This window comes from Hypomesus nipponensis, chromosome 5 (assembly GCF_054491055.1).
Source record: "Hypomesus nipponensis isolate SF chromosome 5, ASM5449105v1, whole genome shotgun sequence".
NCBI classification, from domain to species: domain Eukaryota; kingdom Metazoa; phylum Chordata; class Actinopteri; order Osmeriformes; family Osmeridae; genus Hypomesus; species Hypomesus nipponensis.
In genome coordinates, this window is record NC_140365.1 from 4032501 (window position 1) to 4060058 (window position 27558).

At 44.4% G+C, this 27558-nt stretch overlaps 5 protein-coding genes across 9 annotated transcripts in view; 3 read left to right on the forward strand and 2 right to left on the reverse strand.

Moving 5' to 3' along the window:
* The window catches only part of tmem164 (transmembrane protein 164), a 15201-nt gene extending 4620 nt beyond the window's left edge, over positions 1 to 10581 (reverse strand). The window contains exons 1-4 of one of the 5 annotated variants that reach the window (XM_084698878.1): positions 10357 to 10577; positions 8964 to 9332; positions 4676 to 4725; positions 2019 to 2085 (exon numbers count right to left, since the gene is read on the reverse strand). In XM_084698878.1, coding sequence (XP_084555004.1) covers positions 2019 to 2085; positions 4676 to 4725; positions 8964 to 9332; positions 10357 to 10452 — 582 coding nt within the window. In that variant the 5' untranslated portion in view covers positions 10453 to 10577. Of the gene's footprint in view, positions 1 to 2018; positions 2086 to 4675; positions 4726 to 8963 lie in introns of all 5 variants that reach the window. The other 4 variants (XM_084698877.1, XM_084698882.1, XM_084698881.1 and 1 more) reach the window with 4 other exon arrangements.
* Positions 10582 to 13090: 2509 nt separating this feature from the next.
* On the forward strand, positions 13091 to 16057 carry fundc2 (fun14 domain containing 2). The gene is made up of 5 exons (XM_084698892.1): positions 13091 to 13219; positions 14243 to 14387; positions 14616 to 14691; positions 14885 to 15013; positions 15174 to 16057. The coding sequence occupies exons 1-5, from the start codon at positions 13198 to 13200 to the stop codon at positions 15249 to 15251; spliced, it is 450 nt and encodes a 149-aa protein (XP_084555018.1). The 5' UTR covers positions 13091 to 13197; the 3' UTR covers positions 15252 to 16057.
* cmc4 (C-x(9)-C motif containing 4 homolog (S. cerevisiae)) lies at positions 15978 to 16560 on the reverse strand. The gene is made up of 2 exons (XM_084698894.1): positions 16359 to 16560; positions 15978 to 16245 (listed from the first exon to the last, which is right to left on the reverse strand). Exons 1-2 carry the CDS (start codon positions 16414 to 16416, stop codon positions 16109 to 16111), a joined length of 195 nt encoding a protein of 64 aa, XP_084555020.1. The 5' UTR covers positions 16417 to 16560; the 3' UTR covers positions 15978 to 16108.
* Positions 16561 to 16637: 77 nt separating this feature from the next.
* On the forward strand, positions 16638 to 18932 carry cdca5 (cell division cycle associated 5). Its single transcript, XM_084698884.1, has 5 exons — positions 16638 to 16973; positions 17148 to 17215; positions 17418 to 17480; positions 17604 to 18110; positions 18248 to 18932. The coding sequence occupies exons 1-5, from the start codon at positions 16940 to 16942 to the stop codon at positions 18326 to 18328; spliced, it is 753 nt and encodes a 250-aa protein (XP_084555010.1). The 5' UTR covers positions 16638 to 16939; the 3' UTR covers positions 18329 to 18932.
* Positions 18933 to 20435: 1503 nt separating this feature from the next.
* Positions 20436 to 26477, forward strand: LOC146287897 (uncharacterized). The gene is made up of 8 exons (XM_084698729.1): positions 20436 to 20534; positions 21007 to 23658; positions 23879 to 23913; positions 24069 to 24230; positions 24701 to 24767; positions 24956 to 25063; positions 25560 to 25790; positions 25830 to 26477. The coding sequence occupies exons 1-8, from the start codon at positions 20436 to 20438 to the stop codon at positions 26475 to 26477; spliced, it is 4002 nt and encodes a 1333-aa protein (XP_084554855.1).
* The last annotated feature ends 1081 nt before the right edge of the window (positions 26478 to 27558 follow it).

The following is a 27558-nucleotide window of genomic DNA, read 5'->3' on the forward strand; positions in this document are numbered from 1 at the left end:
ACCCGTACCCCTTACAATCTGGTCAATCTACCTCTATTGTAGCCCTTTACAATCTAGTGAATCTATCTCTACTTCACCAGCAGTCTGGAGACCTGTGGCTAGAAAAACAGCCCTGCAACGACGTAGTAACATTCAATCGTCACCGATTACAGGATAAGGCGTGCGCTTCACAAGAGAAAGACGCAGGGTTCAAATGAAGCTTGGGATTGTTTCCCTAGGGACAGTGTGGTCTTAAAAGAATACAAAACAAGATATCAAGTATCAATCAGACAGATCATCGCGTACTGTACGCGAGGTGATTGGATGACCATGTCGCTGTGGGCCGTCTGACAGAGCCCTCTCTTCCCAGAGGAGGGAACCTGTGAGAGGAGGAGGGTGTAGCGACACGGCCTGTGCAGCCCTGCCATGTGCGCACACATGATCGAGAGGCCACGGACTCACTGGGAGGAGCCAACAGGAAGGAAGGGGGTAGGAGGGGAGGCCCACAGCACCAGCCTGGCCTGAGGAATGACGGGATACAAGCTACACTTCCCCTACCCAGGATGTGTACACTGTACTCTCTGGTTCAGGGGCCCCTATGGAATCAGGAACGCAGCCTGTGCAATGCTCATTAACTGCATGCATTACGATGGGGGGGGGGGGGGGGGGGTTTGCTTAATTTTGTCCTTTAAGTGGATTTATTTGGTTGTCATTATGTAGCATTTGTTTTTGACGAATTGTGTGATAACTTGGTTTTAATCTCTTTTCCTGGACATGAATCCTGTGCTCTCATCTCAAGGGGCCACATCCTTAGGCCCCTGGCTAGAACAGATTACTATGACATCATCAATCGTGCAGACACACTAAATCAATACCCGTCTGCCTGAGGACAGACATGGCTGAGATCTCTAGAATAGCTCTGTCTGAACCCTCCAGAGGCAAGTGTCTGTTGGAGAGACACTACTTTGAACAGGATTCCTAAGCACGGTCACGTGACGGGGGTTACCAGGACAACACAGTAAAAGCTGAGTGTTGGACTGGCTGCCAGGCAGTAAGAGAGGCTGTGATTGGTGGACAGTGACTCGGGTGGGGAGCTGTTCAGAGGGATTCAGGCGTGCTCAATACGAGGGAAGGGAAAGCCACTAAATGAGGCTTACATAAGTTGCCTTTGTCTTTGCTGCTGTTAAAGCTCCCTCTCCTTTCCATGTAATACAGTTGACAGCAGGCCTTGACAGACAGTGCCATTAGCAGACGATAAACATCTTGGCAAGGTTTCTTGAAAAGGCTTCACAGCAATTAATTTGTTCCTTGTCCGCTGGTCTTCATGCTGATGTTACTGCTACTGCTATAAGGAAACAGCGCTAGGTAAAGATTGTTTACCTTTGTGATCTTGGCCGGGTTTCCCAGATTCGTTAAGAAGCTCTTAACGCTAAAAGCTTCTTAGGAGCCTTCTAAGAGTGTTCTAGAGCGTTCTTAGAACGCTCTTAGCGTTAAGAGCTTCTTAACGAATCTGGGAAACCTGGCCCTTGTCTTTAAAAGGACAAGGAAAAGGATATTTTGTGTGTAGAGTTTAGGTATTTTTGACAATGGAATACCTTTTTCAAACTGGTTTTTCTGGTTAAAGACCTTGAGCAAAAAGTTTACGATCAGTGCGTACGTTTATAGCAATAATGATGTGTTTTTTTGCGACCTCCTGATCTTAAGTCTATTGCTTTACCACTCATTTTCTCTTCAGATCCCTGAGAGTCCCGTGACTTTGACCTGAAAGCAGTGAGATAAGAGTGAGACAATAACAAATGAGTCAGGAATGAGAAAGCTGGGTGTCGTCTTCCCAGCTGCGTGCGGGAACGCAACTTGAACGCAGACGCGGCCATGAACCCCTGCGCTAAAGGAAGGAGGAGGAGAGGGAACGTTCGATGTACAGAGGGGAATCGAACCTTGATCAGAAGTCTCAAAATGCTCCACCACTGAGCGACAGCCATTCACCAGGGTCTCAGTGTAGAGGTGCAGATTACAGTTCAGGGGTCCAGATTACTCACCAGTCGGGTGTTGACCACAGGGAAGACGAGAGCCAGTAATGCCCCATTCAGCATGTGGACCTGAAGCCTTGGGGGGGAAAAAACACAGATTAGAACACCTTTTGACACCAACAACACGAACAGATGCAGCATTGTTTTCCCCTTGTTTTTTTGTGTGTTTTTTTTTTAAGCATATGACCCACTTTTACAGTTCTCTAAAGCCATTTTACTTTTGCTGTCGGGAAAACGACACCTTGGTGAGTCGTTGTGGCAACTAATGTGGCCGCTGGAAGAATTCTCCCCAGAACAATGACCCGGGCCATGGGAACACAGTAGGGCCAGCTAGTGTGGCTCCAGGCCCACGCTCTCCCAGTTTCCCCAGTGAGCGTGTCAGGCCCTGGGCCAGTTTCCCACTGAACTCCCCTCCCCTCCCACCACTACCACCACTACCACCAGCACCCATCTTTCTTTTTCACCTAGTTCCAAACCTCTGGTACCTCATACATAGTTAAGACCCTGCACACAGTATGTAGAGCAATCAGGTGCAGTTATGTAAATGATAAAGAATAGAAAAATGGATGCATAAAAGGTGCCTTGTGTCCTTTATCGAAACAATGATATTCACTGACAACTATGAATAACCATTGTATCCAAAACCATCATTTTCCCTCTGAAGGGGAGATGCATGATGAGGTCTAACGTGAGAAGGAGAAGATGGTTCTGTCTAACCGAGCTCCGCTGAACTAAGCGAGTTCCCCTTTTCTGTACTCTCAATGTGTACCAGCATGTTAGGCGGCAGGATGGGGCAGCTTCAGGAAAGCGGCAGTTGACCAAACAATTGCGTTTGTCGTTTAACAGTTTTGACAGTCAAACAAACATTAAAAAGGTAACAGGAACTTCCTCAAAAGTTACTAAATTACAAACGACCCAAATCCACACATTGTAGCGTATGTCTGGGTAGAGTCACTAAAACTCTTAGACTTTGGTATTTAAGTTTGTTCACGCAACAAATTGTCGTGACGTCTCACGTTACACCGTTCTGGCTCTCTCCTCCCGTTTCCCATAGACAGCTGAGGAGATCAGCTCAGGTCTCTCGACACCTGAGCGCACAGGCCAGAGGCTTGTCCTGTTTCTGTCAGACCAGAAACAAAAACGCCGGGCACCAAACAACTAACATTCTAAGAACGCCTCAAACAACTAACATTCTAAGAACGCCTCTGCCACTTAAAGAGACCAGTTACTCACTCAACACTCTCTAAACATGCCGGTGGTTAAATGTGTTAGCTTGCTCAGCTGTTAGCCAGCTCAACGGTTAGCTACAGCTGTTAACTTGTTCAGGAATAGGCTACATAGCTGTCACCCTCCTCTTGACTAGCTGCATAGCTAGTCATTATTGAGTTGTGCACTGGGACTGTCTGTGTTGGGGGGGCTCCACTCAGCCAGCATGTTCAGGCTTGACTGAACAGCACACCCCCAACACCACTGCATCTCTCCCACTGTGTGGAGTTTGGCTCCGCCTTCCTCCCCCCGGCGGGCCAGGCTCAGGGGACGCTCACTCGAAGCTGGTAACCACGGAGACGTCAGATGATGACATGCGGGAGATACACCGTCATCATGTGGATTCATGATTATTGGCGTCTTTGACTGGCTGTACACAACGCGTCTTTTACAGGTGGGACATTCCACACTGGCTTCCCAATGTGTCAAGATTTAATCTTACGTCTTTAAAAAGAGACATGCGCAAGGTGAGAAATATCTCCCGCAGGCAAGTCAAGACACACTTGATCGTTTGGAGGGAGCAGACATTACTCCCCCGAGACAAAAAAAAAAGCAACCAACTCTTTCTACAAATGCGTACAAATTCAAACAAAGAACAACACACCAAGTTTAATGTTTCTGCCTCATTAATACATTAGAATGTGCTTCACCACAAGAGGCACTCAACCAAAAAGTGGCTAATCTCAATACTCGTGGTCAGCGAGGGGTTCCTGTCCTCTGTGGAGAGGAGAGAGCTGTGCAGAGCTCAGAAGACGCACATGAACATCTCAGATATCCATTTCATTCTCTCTGGTCCACATGAGAACATGACTTTAAAGAGGTTCAGCAGCCACTAATGTGTTTAGCATATATACTGAGCCATGACTGCAGTCTCCAGGCCTCGTTTTGCCTCCCTCTCCCCTACTTAGCCGGCTAGACAAGACAGGTCCTAAGTGAATCGATTAAAACTAACTGCTGGAAAACCTCGGCTGCCCAATCAGACTGAAATGCAACCATGTCCCAGAGCTGAAGGGTCAGTCGCTTTCTATCTATCTCTCCATCAATCTGGCTAGTGTAAAAGGCAAGTCCCTCTCACTCTATCTCGCCAACTTTCTCTCTCTCCCTCCGTCTATCTATCTGGGGAGTGTAAAAGGTTAGCATCTCTCTCCCTCTGCCTAGCTTCTTCTGCTGGTGTAAAAAGTTGGTCTCTCCCTTTCTGCAAGCCAGTGTGAGAAGTCACACAAAGTGTCGACAGGGTGACGGGCTATTTTGAGAAGGATTTTGACAGTTGGTTGAAATAAACCCTCACACAATTCCGCCCGTGGCACTTGTCACGGTCTCCAGTGTGTTCCTGCATAGCTCAACCACAGCTCTGTGGTAGGTGGAGTGTGTGTGTGTGTGTGTGTGGGGAATGTACTCACCTAAAGATGACCATGGCTGTTTTACATGGTGGGCAGGCCAGAAGGAAAATCTGAATGCAAATGAGACAATATCAGTGGTTAGTCATGCAGCAGTTATTCTCATGCTAGACTTATTTCTGTGAGTTATGAATCCTAGTGATAATACAGGTTAACCACCACAGCAGGCCTTACAAGCCCCATCAGAACTCCTACATCATAGAGAATAATAGTCCTTCCTAGGTCCAAAGCAAACCTTCCTGTATGTTTGATACACGTGTAAGATACACCATGTCATGAAAGCAATTCTCAACATACTCACATATTTCATCAAACTGAATATGTAAAGTAATGATCATTTCATACTTTGGGTTAAACGGCTAGAAATAATACTATCCTTATCAAGCTTAGTGTGCAATGCTATGATTTCTTGCTGGGCGGTTGTTGTTTATCTGTGCTGTGAACCAGTGGTGAAGTGTTCAGGACATTTGATGCTGGACTTGTTGCGATTGTTGTTTTTACTCTGCCACAGTACAATGACCAAGGGTCTTATCTACTCTATTGAGAAGTCTATCGGAAGTGTAGTAAAACACAATCATCTCAGATAAGATTAAGACCTTCAGGTTTTCAAACATCGTTTCCTAGTGATTGAACTTGGTGAGATGATTAGTGAGGCCACTGCCAAGTTCAACGAGTCCTGAAGGGCTATTTAAACTGTGTGTGTGTGTGGGGGGGGGGATCTGTGTAGCTAACCTGATTACAAGGATCAGTCACTCTCTCTAAGCTTCCTGTCTCTAGGTAGCCACGAGGGGGATTGGCGTTAGTGCGAACGGGTAAGAGAGATGCACTCTCTAGAAGTAAACACAAACCATCTGCATAAAGTGAAGCCACTAGCCGAGGAAGAACCGTCTAATTACAGCTACTGGACAGATGGGGAGGAGGAAGGGGGGAGGTGGAGAAGGAATTGGGGGTGGAGGAGGAGGGGAAGGTGGTGGAGGGAAAGTAGGACGAGGAGGAAGAGAAGAAGAGGAGAAGTAGGAAGGGTGGAGGGAGAGGAGGAGGAAGAGATGAGGGAGCAGGAGAGGGGGTGGAATGGTAAGGGCAGAGGGAGACAACAGGATGGAAGAGGAGGAGAGGAAAGAGGAGAAGAGCAAAGATGAGGAGGAGAGGGGAGAGGAGGCTGTCAGCAGGAATCCCACATGAGTTAGTAAAACCAGAGCTGATCGGGGAGGTTACATAACCGGATCCCAGCGTCTCCTGCTCCGCTCAGACCCGCAGTGAGAAGACCAAGATAGGCCTTCCTCTCGGAGACAGAACATCTCCTTTTTCAAAGACACCCCAGCTGCCAGTGTGCCTGCAGCTGTGGACACCACCACCTCGAACAGCGCACTAGAAGGAACTGCAGCCTCAGACCAATACATACCCCAAGAGTAATCTTTTACAAGTAAAAAAACACAATGTTCAGAGAGCCCGCACTGCAAGCAAAAACTAAAGTTTCCCCCACCACCCCCCAAACACAAGAAAAAAAGCTTTGAAAGCAAAACATATCGAATTCAGTCCAACAAACATTTCCTGTTACTTCACTGTCGGAGCAGAGAGCCGGCCAGCTGCCTGGCTGCCACAGAATAAGGGGATGCGTGCAGCCTCTGGGGTCAAAGGACCAAGCTACAGTGCGAGGCCTGTTTCTCCCTGACTGTGAGCAGGGCAGGCACACCGGCCCTAGGTGGTCAAGGGCACAGCTAGGGTCTCGACAGACTCCGCCAGGAAAGAACAACATGGGAAACATGCCCGGCAAAGAAACCCAGTAACTCACAAGTAGTGCCAAACCACACGTTTACATAAAACTCTTTACAACTGATGAACAGCGTATTGTTTGTTGTTCCATTATGCAAATATAATTAAAACAGGAACTAGTGTTACATACAGTATGTCAGTGGCATCTCTGCACATTCAAATAGGGATTTATCCCACATCACGTTGCGATCAGCGGGTGTATACTGGCACACAGGCCAAGGCAGATGACTGCATACCAACCGGGTACCAAGTCCCAGACCGACAGGCCCATGCCTGCCCCTCCAGGCTAGGTTAACCCCCTGCGGAGAGGCCGGCCTGCTAAGTGATGGTATGTTATAGATGCATGCTTAGATAAACAGCATCATTAAATCCCCAAGCTGTCCTACTGACCGTCTTGGTACATTACAGATAAACGAGCACCCTGTGACTGCCTTGAGGGTGAGGGTAAACTACTCCCCGGCAGACAGTCAGTCAAACACAACCTAACATGTTGAGACACTTCTGAAATTCTTTTTCCAGTCATCTCGGGTGTTATTAAGGGGCAGAGCTGTTGTTGGCTGCTTAGTTGAGTTGGAAGAAAAAGGAGGAGATGAAAGGCGAGAGGGTAGAAGAGAAGGAGAAAGACGGAAGCGGAGGAGAAGGATTAGACGAGACAGAACTTTATCCCCGAAGGCAAATTCAGATGCCACAGCAGCGGCACAAATACAATTTACACCAAAAAGATCAATATATAGAAGAAAAATAATAATGGCATGACAAAGTTCTGGTGGAACCTTTAACAAATGAGCTGAAGGTGGGTGGTGCTGATGAGAAAGAGGCATTGGCTGAAATCACCAGACACTGCTATGAAGAAACTCAGGTGTTTGGTTTGTAGATTAGCAATGAACCGAATGGATGACACATTGAGAGGGAAGAGATAAGGAGGAGAGGGAAGAGGAGGAGGAGAGGGAGGAGGAGATGGAAGATGAGGCCTCTTCCAAGACCAGCAGGACTAGGAAAGCTGTTTTTGGTTCTCTGCTGCTAGGGGGGGAAAGAACACGTTGTACTGGTCCAATGAAGCAACAGTGTTGTAAAACAAACAGGAAGCTTACGCAAAACAATCCACATATCAATGGCCAGAGGTCTGATAAGTAACATAACCGTTTATACTATGGACCACAGTCTTAATACAGAAGTTAAATAATACATATAGCGCTTTAGGTGAAAATCAGGATATTGAAGAGGATGCTGTGCATTGCTTCGATGAAACGAAGTGTCTTTTAACACATATCGTGACAGTACAAAGACAGCTTTGCCAGGGGACATGGGGCATGGGTGTAGCTGCACCAGAAAGAAAGAACTCTGTTGTTGCTCTGGTTACCATAGAGAAGGCTTACCCCACCTTCAGGCAGAAACACAGGAGCTTGTCCAGACTCCTTGGCAAAGCTAATGACAAACAGATGGCTTCTACTTCCGGGAGCCCCACCCTTCCTTACCGTCCATATTTGCTGTGATGTCTCGGGCAAACCTAGCTGAAAGTGCATTACAGCAAGATATTGGCTTCTTCAGAAAGACACTGGATGTGTGTTGGAGGCTATTGTTCCCTAAACAAAAAGAGCTCTAAGCGAACATTGCTTTTTTAGTTAGCCAGGTAACCAAAGACCGTAGTGGGCCCTTTAAGTCTTTTGAAAGCTTCGAACTCAATAATTGTAATACGCAAAAAAGTGACCTTCTACCATAGTTCTTGGGGATACAGAGTCTACAGGTTGAACAGTGTTGATGTTGGAACTCCACAACCTCTACTCATTATTTACCAGATATTTGTCTAATGCAAACAGGCCATGTCTAAGTCTAACAATTGGCAGTCTATGGAATACGGTTTTAATTTCATTCAATCCATCAAATGTGACAGATTGCTTGTGTGTTTATTGTGATTGATGTGATAACTGAAACACCAAACCTGTTACTTGTGATAAGAAGTCTAGCCTTGCACTTTTGAGGTTGTTTCATGTTGTTTAATTTGCAATTTGTTTAACTGCATGCTCTTATGTTTCTTCCCATTGGCACTTCTTTGCTTTTCACAATGTATGCTTCATGTTTTGGCTACCCGCAACGTTTTGGGGCTATCTTGTTGTTTATGATCATTGACCTATGCACTTTTTGTAAAGCTTTCTCTTCGAAGTCGCTTTAGATCAAAGTGTCTGCTAAATGAATACATGTAAATTTAACACTTGTTTGATTTCCCTCCATGGGCTTGGCAGCTTTATCAGTCTAGCAACAAAAAAAGCCAATTTGCTCGCTGAGTTACCTTGAGTTGAGATCAAAAACAGCTGGAATAAGTGACTGTATGCAATGTTAGAATGTATTAAAGTATTTATCGTCTGACTTAAACAAGAGTGATTCATAAACACGAATGATTCATAAATATGAGTGACAAAGTTCAATTTGAATAACAACTACAAACCCATATACATTGTGTTTGCAAGTGCACACAAATAAAATTGTATTGATGCATTCTCAAGAACTGTGGTCATCTTACCTGCACCATTGTCATGACATGGCATGGATTCAGTAGGTATATCACAGTCTTGGTGGCGAATTTGAATCCAACTTCTACCCCAAAAGTCATACATAGAGCCACCAGCAAAAGGTTCTTTCCTAAACTGTCTTGTCTTGTCTTGGTCCCATCTTTCGCGACATATTTGTGGTCTTTAGAAACGTTAATTTTCCTTAGTGCAAGGAGAATCTCCACGATTGAAATCAGGACTATGACAAGACTTTCGCTCATACGCTGTTGAGGTGCCAGGAAGGCGGCACATTCAGGTCCCCCGTTGCCCTCGAACTTTGGATCCACTCCACCATAAACCCAGTCTAAAAGACTGTAGATGTTGTATCTAGACATATTCCTCTTCTCGTATTGGAAAAGGTACGAACAAGACGGAATAAAAGATAATACACTGACTTCTTGTCGAAACATGAACTGCAGGATTGCAACTAAGGGTTGACCCGTTGAGGCAGAGCGGTAGAACTCAATCCACCGCAGTTGCCACACAACCAGTCCTATTCCACACACTGACGGGTAAACCAGCGAACTCGTTAAAAAGCTAGCTAGCTGAAATAGCTTACGTTAACAGTCTCCTGTCCCAGGCTTGCGCTAACAGGTGGCTATATGCGTTGTTCCTGGCTGAGTTTTATCACAAACTGGAGCTGTAAAAACTAGCTGACCAGCTCGCTTGCTAATATGAAACAAAATCTGTGAAACATTGAAAGGATTCAATGATTTCTTAAGGCAGCCAATGCTTCAATAACCTGCTATCGTTAAAAACTGAAGATTAGCCCGGCTACAAACTTCGTTAACAGGCAACTTAAGTTGCTAATGTGTAAATCCAAGAAAGCACATAATTTCTTGGTCGTCCAACGCGCTGCGGGACAGCTGCATCAACTCCGTTAAATAACGTTTGATAACGGAGGTTATGACCAGCCACGTGAATGATAAACTAGTCCAGCAGAAGGCGTGTATATATTTTTTCTTGACTAGCTAGAGCTACGATTATTGTTTAGACCCAGTAGTGCTAAGCTAGGATAGTTGCGGTAGTGAGTCGAGCTACGCTGCAAACCAATTATATAATTAGCTTTAGCTAGCGATAAAGTGGCTAACTAACAAGCATACAGTAGACTAGATGGCATGAACTGCTAGAGACTAGAACCGTGGGATGATGGTGCGATCCAACCAGCTACACTGACGTTATTGAAAATCTAGATGAGCCCTAGTCAGATACACCATTCTAAAACGCATTGCAAAAAAAGTACAAAACCCCCCGTCTCGACTAGTACTAGTAGTACAGTAGCGAATTAGATCTCCATCAACAGGCGCGACACATGGTATCTATTTAAGGTTTGGCACATTCCAAAGCTAGTTGTATTTTTCTCACTATTATTCCATTAAGTCCTGGATCGATGTATTTTTGATTCGTTGGTAATCGTCTTCGGTTTTTTGCGTGTAGTTTCCGTGGTTTGTTTCTCACCATAAATAGGACCCGTGTTACTAACTACCTATTTTTTTCAAATCCATACAGATTTTCACCTCGAACTAGCCAATTAGTCGTAAAGCACTTCCTGTATACAGGGGAGCGTCTTCCTGCAGTGTATGTTATAGAGCAAGGGGCCGGGAATTGTGTAATTTCCAAATCAAATTTTTTTTTTTTTTTTTTTTTTTTACAAATTACTCGTCATAATATACATCATATAAGGTAGTACATTGAAGAAAAAAAAATCCTTCAGTAAGTTCTAATATTGTCTATATCTGCTGTTTTGCGAAACATATTCCTTCAAATTTAATGCAAATATTCTGTTATTGAAACAGTTATTGAAGTATAGGCCTATGTATGTCGTAATAGTTTGTTATTTGTAGCTATAACATCTCGGCCTAATCAAAATTGTGTGTGCATACGCCCCCCAGTGGATTTTAAACGCATGTGGGAAGACTCCAACCCCATGTTTGTGCTCTTGTCCTCGGTGTGTATAACAAACCGTAGAAACTGACTTGTTTTGTGTGAAATGGGCTTCTTTTGTAGCAATTCTACACTCATCCAATATTAATCCAATAAATGGAGTTGGCATATGAAGGGTGGGGAAGTTTTAAGATTGCCTTAGACTAATTTCAGTTAGATGGAGACAATGAGGAAGGGCAAACTACATCTAGGTAACCACCTACAGTCCTCGCTGTGTTAAAGGCCTCCAACTGTTTGGTGTACACAGACTCATTTATATTTTAATTCTAGTTTGTTGTTGAGCTGTAAGATCAATACATTTGGCACTTGACAAAAAACGTAAAGGGGCTGTGCAATCTCTGCCAGCAGCTTCAAATACAAATAACAAAAGAAGGGGAGACTGAATTAATTTCCATAGAAATGGGGAATTTGGACAAAGTAAATCACCAAATGGAAATGTTGTGAAATAAGGACTCACGTCAGTAAATCAGTCCAAAAATGTGAAAGTGCCACTCTCACTCAGGGTGGCACTGAAATGAGTGGCAGCAGAGACTGTCTTGGGTCTTTAAATGATACCAAGTTTCCCCTCGATGAAGGTGGGTGATTTACTAAAATGCTTATGCAAATAAGGTACTGTAGATCATTGGAAAATGTGATTTCCTGAGTAGATTATGACATCAATCAGACCTACTTTTTGAATGAATAGCATGGCTGGATAATTGATATGCAGGCCACACCCTTCACAGATAGTCATACTGTTCAACAGTGAACATGTTCTGTCAAACCATATAACTAAAATATGATTCTGTAGAACATTAAAATCCAGTCTATTTCCTGACATATAATGAAACAATTTGAGTCACATTGGGGGATTTTAGGGGAAATTTGTTTGATTGGGCTATCATGAACGCACCTCTCTTTGAGTCACACACTTTTTAGAGACTTAAATGAACCTATCCTCTTGACATAATATTTCATTCGACAGCAGCAGAACAGACTGAATGTCAGCGGCTGAGGAAGTAGCTTTTTCATCTAAGATTCTTAGAATTCAGGGTCGACTGAAGCAGGAAGGAAGTGGAGCAATAGAATGCACACACGCACCAAATGAGGACTTGTGTGGAAGGCAATTACAGTACACATTGAATGCAATTTTCAATCATATCCCATTGGATATGCATTGCAAGTTTCATGGTGAGAGAAGAATTCTTATCTGATCTGTTTCTGACTTGATCTTGACTAATTGTACAGGAATACATTCAAGGTAGGCTATGTGCCATTGTGCCCTTTTACAGTAGTCATGCTTTCAACACACATGTTGATTTTCTTGGTTATTAAAACATGATTTGTCTGGCATACAGATGAGGACACTGTAGTCTGTTTACTGAAAACAAATCAAGAAAAAAATTATACTTTTTTAAAGCAAACTGATCAGTCTGATAAACGAGTTCGATAAACGAATTCCTTCCTACAAACTCAGATGAGTATGTACTCTTTCATTTTTGGTTTCACGTGAATTTTCAATTCAATAGATGTCCATTTTGTTTTCACAGGCCATTTAATTGCTCCCGATTTTACATGAATTGCTACCCGGCTGAGATCCCTTTTCGAGTTCCTACCGAGGTGTCCATGGCTCACTCAGAAATCAATGTATGATCTGTTTGAACAAGATACAGCTACATTTATTTACTGGGTCAGTAATGGCATCATAACCTGCATTAACAACCTTCACATATCAAGACAGATGAAATGGACCCATGTGCAACATCTCAATTTAATTTAACAAAATTCAATAAACATCTGCGTAAATTGTTTTATGATGGTGCTTCAATATTCTCTGAAATATGGCTTGAATTAAGGTACACACCATTAATAATTCAGGATGTACATTAATTATCAAAAATGTATGAGAGTCTCATAGCACAACCCATAACTTTATATTCATTTTTGAAGACAATTCTGTCTAATATGTTCAAGCCGTAAAAATCCTTTTACGGACAGGATCTATTGGTTACTAGTGGTTTATAGGTGCAAACCACAGTCATTAGGTGCATTCGACTTCATGCAGCGCCGGCGTCGGCTGCAGCCGGCTGTCGGCGCAATAGATATATATCTATAGTCGGCGCCGCCGGCGCTGCATGAAGTCGAACGCACCTTATGGTACAAACCAAACTGCGCAGTTCTGATCCTCGTGAACAACCCCTGCAATGAGGTGCGCTGTTTATGTACGTCCGGGCTGAAACAATAATTCCATGACATCATTCTCAGTTTATTTATTGAGGAAAAATGGCTGATAAGAAGAAGAAAGGTGAGAAACAAGAACGTTAAATAATTTTCTTGCTAAATTGAGAGGTTTCTTAACTGTCTTATTTTGCTTCCCATTACACTTTTGCCTGAAATGAGCTTAATGACAGGTTAGCCACCTAGCTTGCTACTTACTGTCCAAGCATGTCGCTCCTGTCCTTCAAGAAGTTACAATAGCAAGTTAACTTTCAGTTCGACATATTCTAGTGCAAATATTTAATCTACCTTTCTCAACTATATCTATATTTCATCCATGTCTATAAATGTATGCAAGCTCACACGTTAAGATAGCCGACTACTGAGAATGTCGCACATTCTTACAGAACCGTTATCAGCCAAAACAGCTAAGCTATGCGAAACTGATTGATCTGTTAGGCATGTTGTAAAATGTACATCTGGCCCCTAATTCCATAGTAAAATGGTGCATGGTGGTAATCTCGTTTATTTACAAGTAGCCAACAACATCGGCCTAGGCCTTATAGCCCATACGTCACCGAGAGCCTTTGAGAAATTCACTTGCATCCTAGGAACTAGGCTGGCTCTGGCACTTCCTCAAATAATATTTTACCAACTGTATATTTTCATAATATATTGATCCCACTTTGACCGTTTTGACCAATAATGTATATTAGCAGGCTCACCATTACAATTTAGCAATCTGGCTGTAAGTGAAACTAATACCCATCTTAGTTGAAACGAGTGGGCTATTTTGGTCTCTCTTTTGAGGTGCCAGAAAGCTGGACTTGTGAAGGTCGGTTTTGCAGCCTACTGCTGTCTGGCATCTAGAGTGAAAGCTTTATAATAAAAATGATGTATTATATTAATATATGTATATGTATATATATCAATTATATATTTATACTGTATTAACAGAAGCTAATGTCTCTTCTGAGGCACCTTAACTGATCAGAGCAGAGGCTGTGTGAGCCTGACTATGGTTTTAATTAAAACATTCCTCACAGGGTAGGCCTTGACCTGACAAAACCGCACGACTGTTCTGACTTCCCTTTGGTCTTTTCACCATCAGATGAGACATTTGATGTCATGGACCTTGCTGAATATGCCAAGAAACAGAGGTGGTGGAATAGAGTCTTTGGCAAGAACAACTCGGGGCCAATAGAAGAGAAATATACTGTTGCCACTCAGCTTGCTATTGGAGGTGTGACTGGATGGTGAGTCGACCTATTTGAATGTTGATTTGACAGTTGCCTGAGCTGATCCTCATTACATCTGAGGACAGGGGATGGGTGTAGAGCAGATGACTCAGTGGTAGAGCACATGACTGCAGATCCAGTGGTCTCAAGTTCCGATCGACCCTTGTAAAATGTCTCTGGATGAAAATGGCTACTAAATGAATACAATGTTGTTGTTTGTTGACTTGGATCTGTCCTCCCTTGTAGGTGTGCTGGGTTTCTGTTTCAGAAAGTTGGGAAACTGGCAGCTTCTGCTGTTGGAGGAGGATTTTTTTTGCTACAGGTATGTGGATGTTTGCCATTATTATAATGGCAATGATTTAATTTGTAATTTGAAGTTTACATTATTATTCTATGATCCCTAACGGAAATACAACAGAATATTTGACCTGAAACAGTTCCTGAAAATGAAAAATCGAGTAGTAATCCAATCACATAATCCTTACGAATGGTTTCTGTATTGTAAACTCCTTCAGATTGCTAATCACACAGGCTACATACAAGTGGACTGGAAGAGAGTGGAGCGTGACGTGAACAAAGCCAAGAAGCAACTGAAGCTTAATACAGAAAAGCCAACTAAGGAAGTCCGAACAAAAATAGATGAGGTCAGTGAAGCATTGAACATTCAGTATAACCAATGTATCAGTATTATTAATGTGTTTTCAGAAAGCAAGCAACTTTAGTTGATTTAAAGTTAATCTTAGAAGACGTCAATACGAGCATTCTTTCTACCTTGGCCTAATATTGTATTTTATCTTCACGCAGGTGCAGACATTTGTGAAGAAGAACATTGTTCTTACAGGAGGGTTTGCTGGTGGGTTCCTGCTGGGCCTGGCCTCTTAGGAGCATTCTTTTGTTTTACGTCATATCTTCATGCCAATGTGTTGGCTAAATCTTAATACTAAGCAGCAAAATTGATACAATAGTGCATCTTTAACTTCTGTGCTATTTCACCTGTTATAGTTTGGGCTTACTATATATTTGGTCTGTGCAGCTAGTTGCAGTAGTGTTCTGTATGTTACGTTTTCACTTGACTCTTGTATTTTTTCCTATGGATTGTACTGTTTTGGTACACACTGCCTCTCATTTCATTAGTCATTCAAAGATGGTGGTTAAAGCGACAGTGCCCCTTATGTTTTTATTGTGTAATTTTGGCTTTTTGTGACTATAAAGTTGTATGCTTAAGTTCACCCTAATACCAAAGTGTAAACTATGTCCAACAACAAGATATAAATTAGGTGATCTATTTTCATATGTTAAGAAATGTTTTATGCTTGAATTGTATTTAATTGAATAAGACAATCATGTTCTGTGCATTGGCTGGCTATTTGTACTAGATTCATGCCTATAAAGTGCAAGTTTAGATTCCGTGTGAGTACCCAGACAAGTATGTAATCACAAACACAGCTCCAGTGTTAACCACCCCAAACAAGGAGTCATCCTCCAAATTAAAACACTTCAAATTGTCAACTGACAGTTCTGAACGGATATATGAAGGAAATGCACTGACAGAAATGTAAAACCATTTGTTCTCCATGCGACTTGTGGCCAAACAAAACGTATCAGGAATGTGCTGTACTCGGATTGTTTTATTTAGCAAATGATGCATGGTATATCATTCTAATCGAAAATAAATTCTGAATGACAAATTTCAGTGACTCCATCAATATACACAACAGTCCACTTAGGCACAGCCTGCCCTACACACTGGGAGCGTCAGTAGACTTCCGGTTCTGCACAAACCCAGAGCAGCAGACAGAGTTCTCGGCGTGAACCGAACAGCAACGCAGCATCTCACGCATGACATCTTCGCACCTACTTTCAATATACTTGTTCGCTGAAATTAGAGGACAGATACACACAGTAAACGTATCCAAACATTAAGCGTCAGTCAAAATAGTTGTTATCTAAATACAACTTCGGAAAGTGCAATACATTCCCAATCGTCACCTTGTAGACACTTCTGAATTTCGCATGCTTGCTTTTGGCAAGGGTCTTTTCGTGGCATTTTGGTAAAGCTATAGAAATGAACACCGGTGCAGTAGACTGACTACTGCAATCAGCGTTATTTTTGAGCTAGCTTTTAGATGAATCTAGCTTTAGCTTTCTAGCTAGTTTGTTAAGTGTATACAGCCATGGACGGAGGTTTGCTGCGTAGGCGAGAGAAGTTCAAAGTGCAAGGGTTGCCAGTCAAAATAACCCTCCGATTAAATCCGGTCAATTCATAAGTATGTGGCGTGCACTAATATGCTCTGTAACGTCCATGTTGGGAATGTATTATAAGAAACGTGACATATGAATAGGTACCAGCAGAGGTTTTTTTTTTTGTCAACGTATTCAATAAGTAAACCAATAAAGGCAGACTTATGGAAACTGGCAACCCTACCGGAAACGCTGAAGGTACACAGAGAGGCACGAAGGCGGGCATTTTTGAAACCTGGGTGCAAGTTATTACAGCAAAATCTCTTATAACAACTTGTTACCTGGATTATATATGTGCTTTGTATGTGTGATTAGGAGAAACGACCAAGATGAGTAACAAAACACCCCTATCCGCTACGGATGGTCAGTATTTGTAGTAACTTTGTAGCTAGTCTAGCTAGTTCATTATTGAAATACCTAGCTAGCTAGCTTCCATTTGTTCAGTCACTGCGCCAAGGACCAACCTAGCAAAACATGTCGTGCAAACCTAGCCGGCGATTTGTGTCATATTAAAACTATTATATTTCTGTTGTCTAGATACTAATTGTCCGCCCCGAAGACGATCAGCGCGGTTATCTCCCCCGGGTGAAAACCTCGCCAAATCTGTAAGTTTCTATTTGGTGTACGTACTGTAGCTAGCAATATCCACAGCTAGCAAACCTGGTAGACCCTTGCAACGGAAAGATTATTCTTTTCGCTAACCGTTCCCACCACGATGACCATCTCGACAAAATAATCTAGCTCTCAAGTCTCAATCACACATACTGTTATTGTTTTTTTAACAGTACTTTTGTTAAACGTCCACAGGCTCCTCTAGGTGTTGCGAAACGGTCCATAATTGTAAGGAAGATTGCACCTCGAAAAACGAATGTAAGTGTGACATAACATGCTTCAATGGCTACTCGTATTCAAAACAAAAATTTCCCACCGTCAGAACCAAATGCACAAGAACGGCGACATGTCATTAACCCACGCCAAATCATCGTCTTTCAGGTTGTTCCGGAGGAAAACAAAGAAAATGAACACAAACAATCAGGCGGAAGTCGGCAAAAGAAGCCAAAAAAGTCTACACCTGGACCCGCGGATGCTCTGCCACCGAAGACGACCGTCCTCTCACCTGTCCTGGCCCCGTCTACACCTTGTCCCCAGGCTCCAGCAGAGCCACAGGACTTGGTATGGTCAAAGAAGGTGCGTCGATCTTACAGCCGCCTCAGTCAAAGCGACCAGTCATTTGAGAACTCATCCTCATCCCCCGGAGAGCGAAGGTCTCTATTTGGCTTTGAGAAGCTTCAGACCCCAGAGGTGATACGGAAGGTGGAACGTTCCAAAGTGGGCGCTGAAGTTTCCCGGTCGCTCTGTAGCCTTCTACAGGCTTCTAGTTCCTCCACGCTGCTGGAAGGAGATGACAGTGCGTTGGCCTCCCTAGAACCAGACGTAAACATCCCAGGAGTGGCCTTGGTAAAGGAGAAAAAACGGAGGAAGCGAGTTCCTCAGCTCAAGGTAAATGAAAGCACGAAGATGCCTTTTTCTGTCGTCTGTTGCTAAAGGTCCTCTGTGTATAGTCTTATTTTCTGTGTATACGTAAGTGTACCTGAGCCCATGTACTGTATTTACCTGTTCATCTTCCTTCTCATCAGCTTACAGAGGTTGACAGTCTCGCAGCACAGATGAACGCGGAGTTTGAAGAGGCGGAGGGATTCGAGTTAGTGGTAGAGTGAACTCCTGAGTTCACATAAAGACTTGTTGGTCACCTGACAGATGAATTGCCAAGACTGGAGAAAGAAATGACTTGCAGACGCGTTCTGTTTTATCATTGAAGTGCCGGAAGAGGAGAACAGTGGTGAATTAGTGTAGCATTTAAGAATCTACCATATCTGTACGTCTGGCACAATATTGATCTCTGCAAAAACAGTAAGGGAACATGAAAAGGAGTCTCACATCAGAGGGTATTTTACTTGTCAGTTTGCTAAAATAACTTGTATAGTGTTTTGAAACCTCATGTTGATCTATGCTGTATTATTGTTCCGCAATTTGATATTTTCATTTGATAAGTTGATGTCAGTTATCTTGGCATATTTACTGGTCTGTTATCCTTGTTTTAAGATAAGTCTATAAATATTTGTGTTAAACTCCTGTTAAACACCAATTATGACCTGACTATAGTTGTTGTTGAAATAGTTTTCTCTTTGTGGCTTTGTCTTGTATTAGCTAATATACATTTCACTATTGAATCTTTTTTTAGAATAGTCAAGTCAGAACCCTAATGAGAAATTGTTTGTTCTCTGAGTTGGTGAATTCTGATCAATAAAAAAAATGTTTGAATATCAAACCCAGCCCCATTGTATATTTCAACCCCTTCCAATTTAACTGTGCTTTTCACTTCTAACGATTCCCTGGTGGTTGAAGTAACAATATGGGGGGTGTTGACTGTGTGTTCACACTCGTGTGCGACTGATGGGTGGTCCTTACGTGTTTTCAGAGTTACATCATCAGTGTTCCCTCTGCTCCTCTGCTTTAACCTTCTGTGCCCTTTGCTGTAGGGACAGGACCATGTCAGGATGGCATCGATTGTGGGTGGAGGGTGTTGCTGCCTCACACACCATTGATTTGGGGAAAGCTGCTCCGGGGCAAGGTTAATGACCAATGAAACAGTTTAATGTCTGTAAACTCCAGGTCAATGTCTTACCGATTCAAACAGTTGAAGATTTTGTATTTTCTGTGTAAACTTTATATTGAATCCACAGTTTGCAGTATTGTCTGATATAATGATCCTGTTTTTAGGAATGGTTCAGGGACAGGCAGTTGATATGTGGTTGCTCGTGTCATATTATTGGAGTTCAATACAATTCTGGATGAGTCCATCTTGACTGAGTTATATCTACCCACGCAGTGACACAATAGGGACGGGTACGTCAATAAGCAGGTTGGGAATAACATTCTGCTTAGCACCAAAGGCTTATAAACTTATTAACATGGCTGTTTGGAGAACATCTTGAAACTTTACACAAACGTTGTACTTGGATTTAATCCCAAATGAAAACTCATCTTCAGGGAGTGACACTTTTTCCATGTACTTTTTAGTTAAATGTACAAACTGAAAAAGCTTTTCTTTTTTTTTTTTGTAGCTCAACAACAGTAATTAAAAAGAGCTGCTTTGTTTAGCGAATACCTTCTCACATGGCTTCTAAAATAGATAACATGCGCTCCAGGGTATGGGATGAGTGCCGAGGACTTATCGACTTGCGAAGGTGACTTCACACGCGCTCACCCTGGTGCAATTGGAAAACAGTCTGAGTGGGTGGAGGGAAGGGGAGGGTGGATTCCCAGTACAAAACTTCAATGGTCATCACAGTCAGTGTCTTTCCTGTGGTCCCTCTGAGAATGTAAGTCCTAATCTTGCATGGCCAGTCTGCTTGCTTCTGCTTTTTTTAATAACAAAAGATTCATGCTTGTAACTCATATACTTAATTGTTTGTGACTTGATGATGCTTTTATATATTTATACGAGACAACAGATTCATGATATATCCTTATGTTTATTTTATTTGTATTATTGTTACAGTTATTATTAACCGTATTATTTTTGCCTTACTGTTTACACTGTTTGGCACAGGTCATTGCAATATTGAATGTTTTTGTTCTTATGCAAGTATCTTTTCATACAGGGCAGCCCATTTTACTGGAAGGCAAAGATAATATTTTAAGATTCCCACGCAGAATTTGGAAAGCAAGGAGTTTCTAGCAATCTCAACCTGGTGGTTTATTATCCAGTAGGAATCCCACACCGAAGCAGTGAACGTTGGTTGCCTGAGAAAGCAGCTGATGATGGAGAAATTCTCAACACCCGTGCTGCCTAAACACAGAGCTAAAGGTCAGAAGGTCAGCAAGCCCCACAACCACCAAGAGAAGGAGAACAGCAAAAGGGTTAGTCAAAAACCAAACCACCACAAACATGAACCTCACCACCACCACTCTAACCACGGTCATCATCACCACCACCGGCCCAGCCTCCAGCACCATCAGGACACACATTCATCAGATGACCAGGATAGTAACAGGTGAGTTTTGTGAAGAGTTGAAGTATTACTGGTGATACTAGATGTTTTTATTCTGGATCTTATTCATTACAGACCATTTTTCTAATATGATTTTTCAAAAACCTTAACTTAAAAAAGGCAAATAATTTATTGATTGTCTTACATACCCGTATATGAAACAGTATTTATTAATTAATAACAGAGCTGAAGCAGGGTAATTCTGTATGATTCTGACTTTATTAATGCAGAGAACTGAATATTTGACATCATTCTCTTCTCGCCACAGCCTCCAATCTAAAACAAAGGACAGCAGTGTTCATCCCCATCACCCCAGGCATCCCAATCACCCCCACCATCAGCACCACAGTGACAAGTCTCACCAATCTCCCCCTGATCATCACCATCATCATCGCCATGACGACCATACTCCAGATGTCCGTTCCCACCCTGAGGTGACGGCCACCTCTTCTAGCTCCTCCTCTAGTTCTTCTGCGTCATCCTCTTCATCCTCTTCGTCCTCTTCATCCACATCCTCCTCTTCCTCCTCGTCCTCCTCTTCCTCCTCTGGGTCCTCCTCCTCCTCCTGGTCTTCTCAGTCCAGTATTGACAGTGAGTGTCTGGAGGACAGGAAGCCCCGACAACCGCAGCACTCGCAGTCCTGCATCGACATCTCCAGACAGAGGGTCTGTGATGAAGAGGAAGAGGAAGATGACACCAGGCCTTTGATAGATGCTGAAGATCTGTTCAACCATTCGGTGAAGGAGAAAAACAAGAAAGACACATCTTCCCGTCAGCCTCGTTCTCACAGCACCTTGAAGAAAGAGAAGGTGAAAACCAAAGGTTCCTCCGGGGCGGGAAAAGTCCGCAAGGCCAAGTCTATGGAGGCCCTCTCCCGACACCATGACAAAGAGGCAGGGGACAGCCCTGTAGAGGAGGAGGAACTGGGGAGGAGGAAGGAAGAAGCCAAGAAGAAACTGGTGAAAGAGAAACTGCAGTTCTCCGCCTTTCTGAATGAGATAACTCGGCAGGTGCTGAGTCCCTCCAGGCTGAGCTATCTGGGGGTCACCCAGCCCAACCGTCCCAGCAGCCCAGGCCAGGCCTCCCTGAGGTCCACCAGGGTGGAACACACAGTGGTGGACAAGACCAGACAGCAGAGAAGCCGTCCTGCCAGTGGAGACTCACTCACATCCAGCAACCAGTCAACCACCAGCAAGCATTCCCTGGTCAGCAAGCATTCCTATTCCAGCAGGCACTCTCACAGCCACCGTGGGAAGCATCAACACCACCACCACCACCATCAGTCTGGAGGAGACACTGTTCCAGTGAAGCACCGCAGTCCTAGTAGCCACTCTGATGGCAGCACCAGTTCAGTAAGTAGCTCCACCCTGAGGCATCATTCTCCATCTGCAACACCTCAGCGTTCCCGTTCCCCGTCTCACCATCATCACCATCACCACGGAGACCACCACAGCCCAACTCATCATCATCACCATGGAGACCACCACAGCCCAACTCATCATCATCACCATGGAGACCACCACAGTCCATCTCGTCACCATCACCATGCAGACCACCACAGCCCAACCCATCACCATCACCATGGAGACCACCACAGTCCATCTCGTCACCATCACCATGGAGACCACCACAGCCCAACTCATCACCATCATCATGGCGACCACCACAGTTCAATTCATCACCATCACCATGGAAGCCACCACAGTTCAACTAATCTCCATGGAGACCACCACAGCACAACTCCTGACCATCACCATGGAGATCAGAACAGCCCAACTCATCAGCATCACCATGGAGACCACCACAGCCCACTTCCTCATCAACCCCATGGAGACCACCCCAATTCAACTCATCACCTTGGAGACCACCATAGCCCAACTCCTGACCATCACCATGGAGACCCCCACAGCCCAACTCATCAGCATCACCATGAAGAACACCACAGTCCAACTCCTCAGCATCGCCATGGAGATCACCACAGTTCAACTCATCACCTTGGAGACCAGCTCAGCCCAACTCCTCACCATGGAGACCATCACATCCCAACTCATCACCATCACCACGGAGACCACCACAATCCAGCTCATCACCATCACTCTCGAGACCACCATAGCCCATCCTCTCACCATCACCATCGGGGCAACCACAGTCCAACTCATCACCATGGAGACCACAACCCAACTACTGACCACCACCATGGAGACCACCAAAGCCCAGATCATCACAATCACCATGAAGACCACCACAGTCCGACTCCTCACCATCACCATGGACACCACCACAGTTCAACTTATCACCATCCCCATGGAGACCACCACAACCCAACCCATCACCATGGTGACCACCACAGTTCAACTCATCACCTTGGAGATGAAAACAATCCGACACACCATTCCTCCCATCCTGATTCCCACCATCACCATACAGAATCCCACCATTCCTCTCACACAGAAGCCCATCATCACGCTTACTCCCCCACCAACTCCGAGAACCACCACTCCCATCAACCTGAATCTCCTCACAACCCAACTCATGCCTCACTTGCAACGCAACACCACTCCCACCAACATGACGATCACCACCACCTTCCCCATGACGATCACCACAGTCCAACTCACCACCATCACCGTGACGATCACCACAGTCCAACTCACCACCTTCCCCATGACGATCACCACAGTCCAACTCACCACCATCACCATGACGATCACCACAGTCCAACTCACCACCGTCACCATGACGATCACCACAGTCCAACACACCACCATCACCATGACGATCACCACAGTCCAACTCACCACCTTCCCCATGACGATCACCACAGTCCAACACACCACCATCACCATGACGATCACCACAGTCCAACTCACCACCATCACCATGACGATCACCACCAACTGGAAGCACTCATCACAAAGCCAGGCTCATCCAGCTCCTCCAGTCAGGACGAGCAGCAGGCCAGCTGCAGAGGCTCTGCTTCATCATTACATAAGGTAGAGCTGGCATCAAACTCAATATACATTTGTGTTCTTTCTTTAAATATTGACAACCTATTATTGATTTTGACATTGCACAAGCAGGCATGTACTTACGCAATCCTGGCGTGTGACAATAATTTTTTTATTGGTTATCCATATTTAATTTACTTTGTGTTTGAATTAGTTCTAGAATCAATCTCAGTTTGTTAATTTATTTTTATGACTTGTTTTTCAGACACAGGATAAAGCCTCTGAGATAAAAGGAATAATGTAAGTTTGTTTTAAATCATTAATCTTTATTTGTCTGGGTCTGGCCAATTAAATAAAGTAAGAACAAATGATTTAACATTCATCGCCTCAGGGGTTCACTGGAGTACACAGCAGCGACTCACAGTAGTAATTTTCTCGTCCCTCCATCCTCTCAGGATGCTTCAGGAGCAAAATCAGGAGTTGCACCACAGTCTTCTGCAGACGGCCATGAGGATGGAGTGCATGGGAGAGGAGTTCAAGAGCAGTCACGAGCTCCTGGAGTCAGAACTGCAGAGGACCCACGTGGAGCTAGGAAGCCTGCTGGATAAATTCAAAAGGTCAGAGCTCAGTGGAGGGAATAGCTTAGTGGTTAGAGCATTTGACTGTAGATCAAGAGGTCACAGGTTAATCACTGTTGCTTTAAATATACATTTACATTTAGTCATTTAGCAGACGCTCTTATCCAGAGCGACTTACAGTAAGTACAGGGACATTCCCCCCGAGGCAAGTAGGGCGAAGTACCTTGCCCAAGGACACGTCATTTGGCAAGGCGGGGAATCGATCCGGCAACCTTCTGATTACCGACTCCCCCACCGCTCAGCCATCTGCTTAGCCATCTGACATATACAACGTGGACTAAATGAATCTTTTTTACTATTATTATCAAAGTGTATAGATGTAACAGCGTAGATAAAACACATAAGACAAGAATGAATGCAGCAAACCAGTGCTGTCATAAAATACCACAGTATTACTTCAGATGAACTTTGTTGTCCCTAACACATTGCCTGTCTGTCTGAATCCACAGACTACAGGATAACTATTCCTCCACCCAACAGACCAACAATCTCCTGGAGCGTAAACTGCATTCAGTGGTGAGCCAGCAGTGAAGAATTCTCTTTATTCATATCTCCAGCTTTTCCACCATGTAAATCAGTTCTTTCTGTGGAACCCTATTATTTCTGTGAAGTTTCCCTCTGTGGAACATGGTTTCTTATGTGAAACCGACTCTATCTTAGGAACCGGTTCTCCCTGTGAATGTTCCCCTCCGTGTGTTCTGCAGGCTCAGAACATGGATGGGGAACGTGAGCGTCTGAACCAGCGGATCTCGGCCCTGACGGATCAGCTGTCCAAAGCCAGGATCACCATCCACAGCATGGAGAACATACACGTGAGAACGCCCTCCCCTCCTCCTGACCAACACTGCTAGCTGAAACAAGAGACAACCCAGAACGCGTGGAGCGGCAAAGTACAAAGACGCACTCAGTAGATGTTAGTTAACAGCAAAACGAGTTGAAGTGATGGAACCTGTGTTACTGGCCTGCTTGTTTTTGTCGACTGTTGATCTGTTTGATCTGTTGAATGGCTTATTGAAAATCAAAATTAATTTGATTTCAGATGGAGTCAGGGTGGTCACACTGTTGACAATCTGTTGTGGTTTGACCTATTCTGGTCAAATGATGAGTGAATGCACTGTGTTGCTTTGCACTGTGCCTGGTAAATACAGACTGTTCCTTGATTCTAACCACCAAAATACTGTTATAACTACAGTCTGATGCTTGAAGGATCCCACTCTGTATGTGCACTATTTGTATGTCGCTTTGGATAAAGGCGTGAGCTAAACGAATAAAATGTTAACTGTAATGAATGGATTTACCCCCCCTTAGGTAACGCCAGCCCTGCAGGAAGCCCTTGAAAAGCATTTCCAGTCCGATTCCATCAATCAATTTGTCATCCCTGTGGCCCCTCCTCCACCTCAGTTCATGGACGGCCGTAACTATGGAAAGGTCATGGCGATGGGCGAGGACCAATACCTGGGACCTGTTCCAGAGGAGGAGGAGTCAGATTGGTCGGAAATGGGGGAAGAGGCTCCTCGGTGCGGGGTGCGGGGGTCAGGCGTTGGTTTCCATGGGAACACCGCATTTTTACCCTGGAAGCAGGCGCAGGGCCACTGGGCGGGTCAGGGGGAAGGCGACACCGACAGCGAGTCTGGGAGTGAGGATGTGGTCAAACAAAACCCTCCGACCTCCCTGAAGATACCACACCTCCAGTTCACCATGCACCCAGAGAGCGTCCCAGGCCCAGGGACAGAGGGGGGCACCGCCGGCTTCAACAGCCCGCCCGCCAGTCTGAAATGTGAGGGAGGGTACAGGGTCTCCACCATCCGACGACTAGGCTCCCCTGTCCGCGTGCTGTCGGCCAGCCTGGAGGAGATCTCCACGGGCCGAGCCCCACATCACCGCCCGGGGGAGCAGGGACTGCTGAGGGGCACGGAGGCCATGCTGGACCTCCACCACCCCGAGGAAGGAGCCATGGAGGACTTTGACGACGACGAGATCATCCACAACTGGAGGACCAGGGGAGAGCGGGGCCTGGGGGGAGCGGGAGGGCTGGAGGCCAGGGAGGCGGAGGACGGGACCAACCTGGTCAGCCTGCAGTCGGCCCAGAGGATGCTCAACCACTTCATCTCCCAGCTGCAGCCCGGGGAGGGGGGCGGGGATGAGCAGGGCCGGGGGGAGGAGGAGTGCGGCTGGATAGGGGGAGTCTCAGACGAGGTGTTGAATGGGGAGAGGACGCAGCTGTGACACAGGGTCACGCCGGGCAACAGGTTCTTCTCATTCACGGAATAAAACGTAGGAAAAGTGATTACTTTATTTTCAACTAACCTTCGCGATTGGTGTCTGGGCTTGAAGATCACACAGGGGGGTCTAATTAGCCGCATGGCTGAGAGAGTTCCACAGAGCCGAACACCTCTCAGGGAAAAAAAAAATGTATTTCTAACCCTTATCGAGCAGGCAGGTGAGCCCATGCTAAGATCTGTAAACGTAGGCTGGCCATGTAAGAGATCCTGATCTCCGCTCTGTTTTGGCTCCATTCTCCATCAAAGATGTGTCCTAAGGTCTTCTTTAGAGCAGTACGCAGAGAGCAGCTTTGAAGTCCTCCTGAGGTAACATCAAACAAAAGGCTCGTCTCTTTGATTCCTCTTCTTCCCAGTTGCGGCTCCTGTCCTATAATTCACTCTTATCTCATCGTAGCCAGAGACCAAGCCTCCCTCCTGTCTCTGTCTCACAGATAACAAGCCCCTTTCAGGAGCTCTAGTGAGTACTTCTAGATATTGGTGTGTGTTTTTGCCAGGATCCATTTTTGTTGAGGAGAGAGGAGAGGACTTCTCTGCACAGACTGTGTTTGTTCCGTAGTGGGCTGTTCAACCAGCGCTAGCTACGCCTGTGATCTTTTTGGTACAGTCTCTGGTCCTCAATGTACATGCCCAAGGAGAAAAAGAGAATGCTTAAATCTAATGAAAATGCATTAATTGAGAACTTAATGTGTTTGTTATTTGAATTTTTTTTTTTTTTGATTTTCTCTTTAATTGGAAGTGTACTTAAAATGTACTGATATACACATATGTAAAATATACTATATTTACATACTTATGGACACATTTAATCTATGTAAGTATCTTTGTATTTTTACTTTGTAAGGACACTTCCAGTATAATATGTTTTCTGCTTGGGTATGTCTTTACATTTTATTCATTAATTTAGCAGAGGCTTTCTTTGAAAGCTATACCTGACATGTCCATAAACAGCGTCTTCTAAACAAACCCTATGGATAGATATAGACTGGGCAAAGTACCCAGAGTCAATGTCTTGTCAGTATACCTGA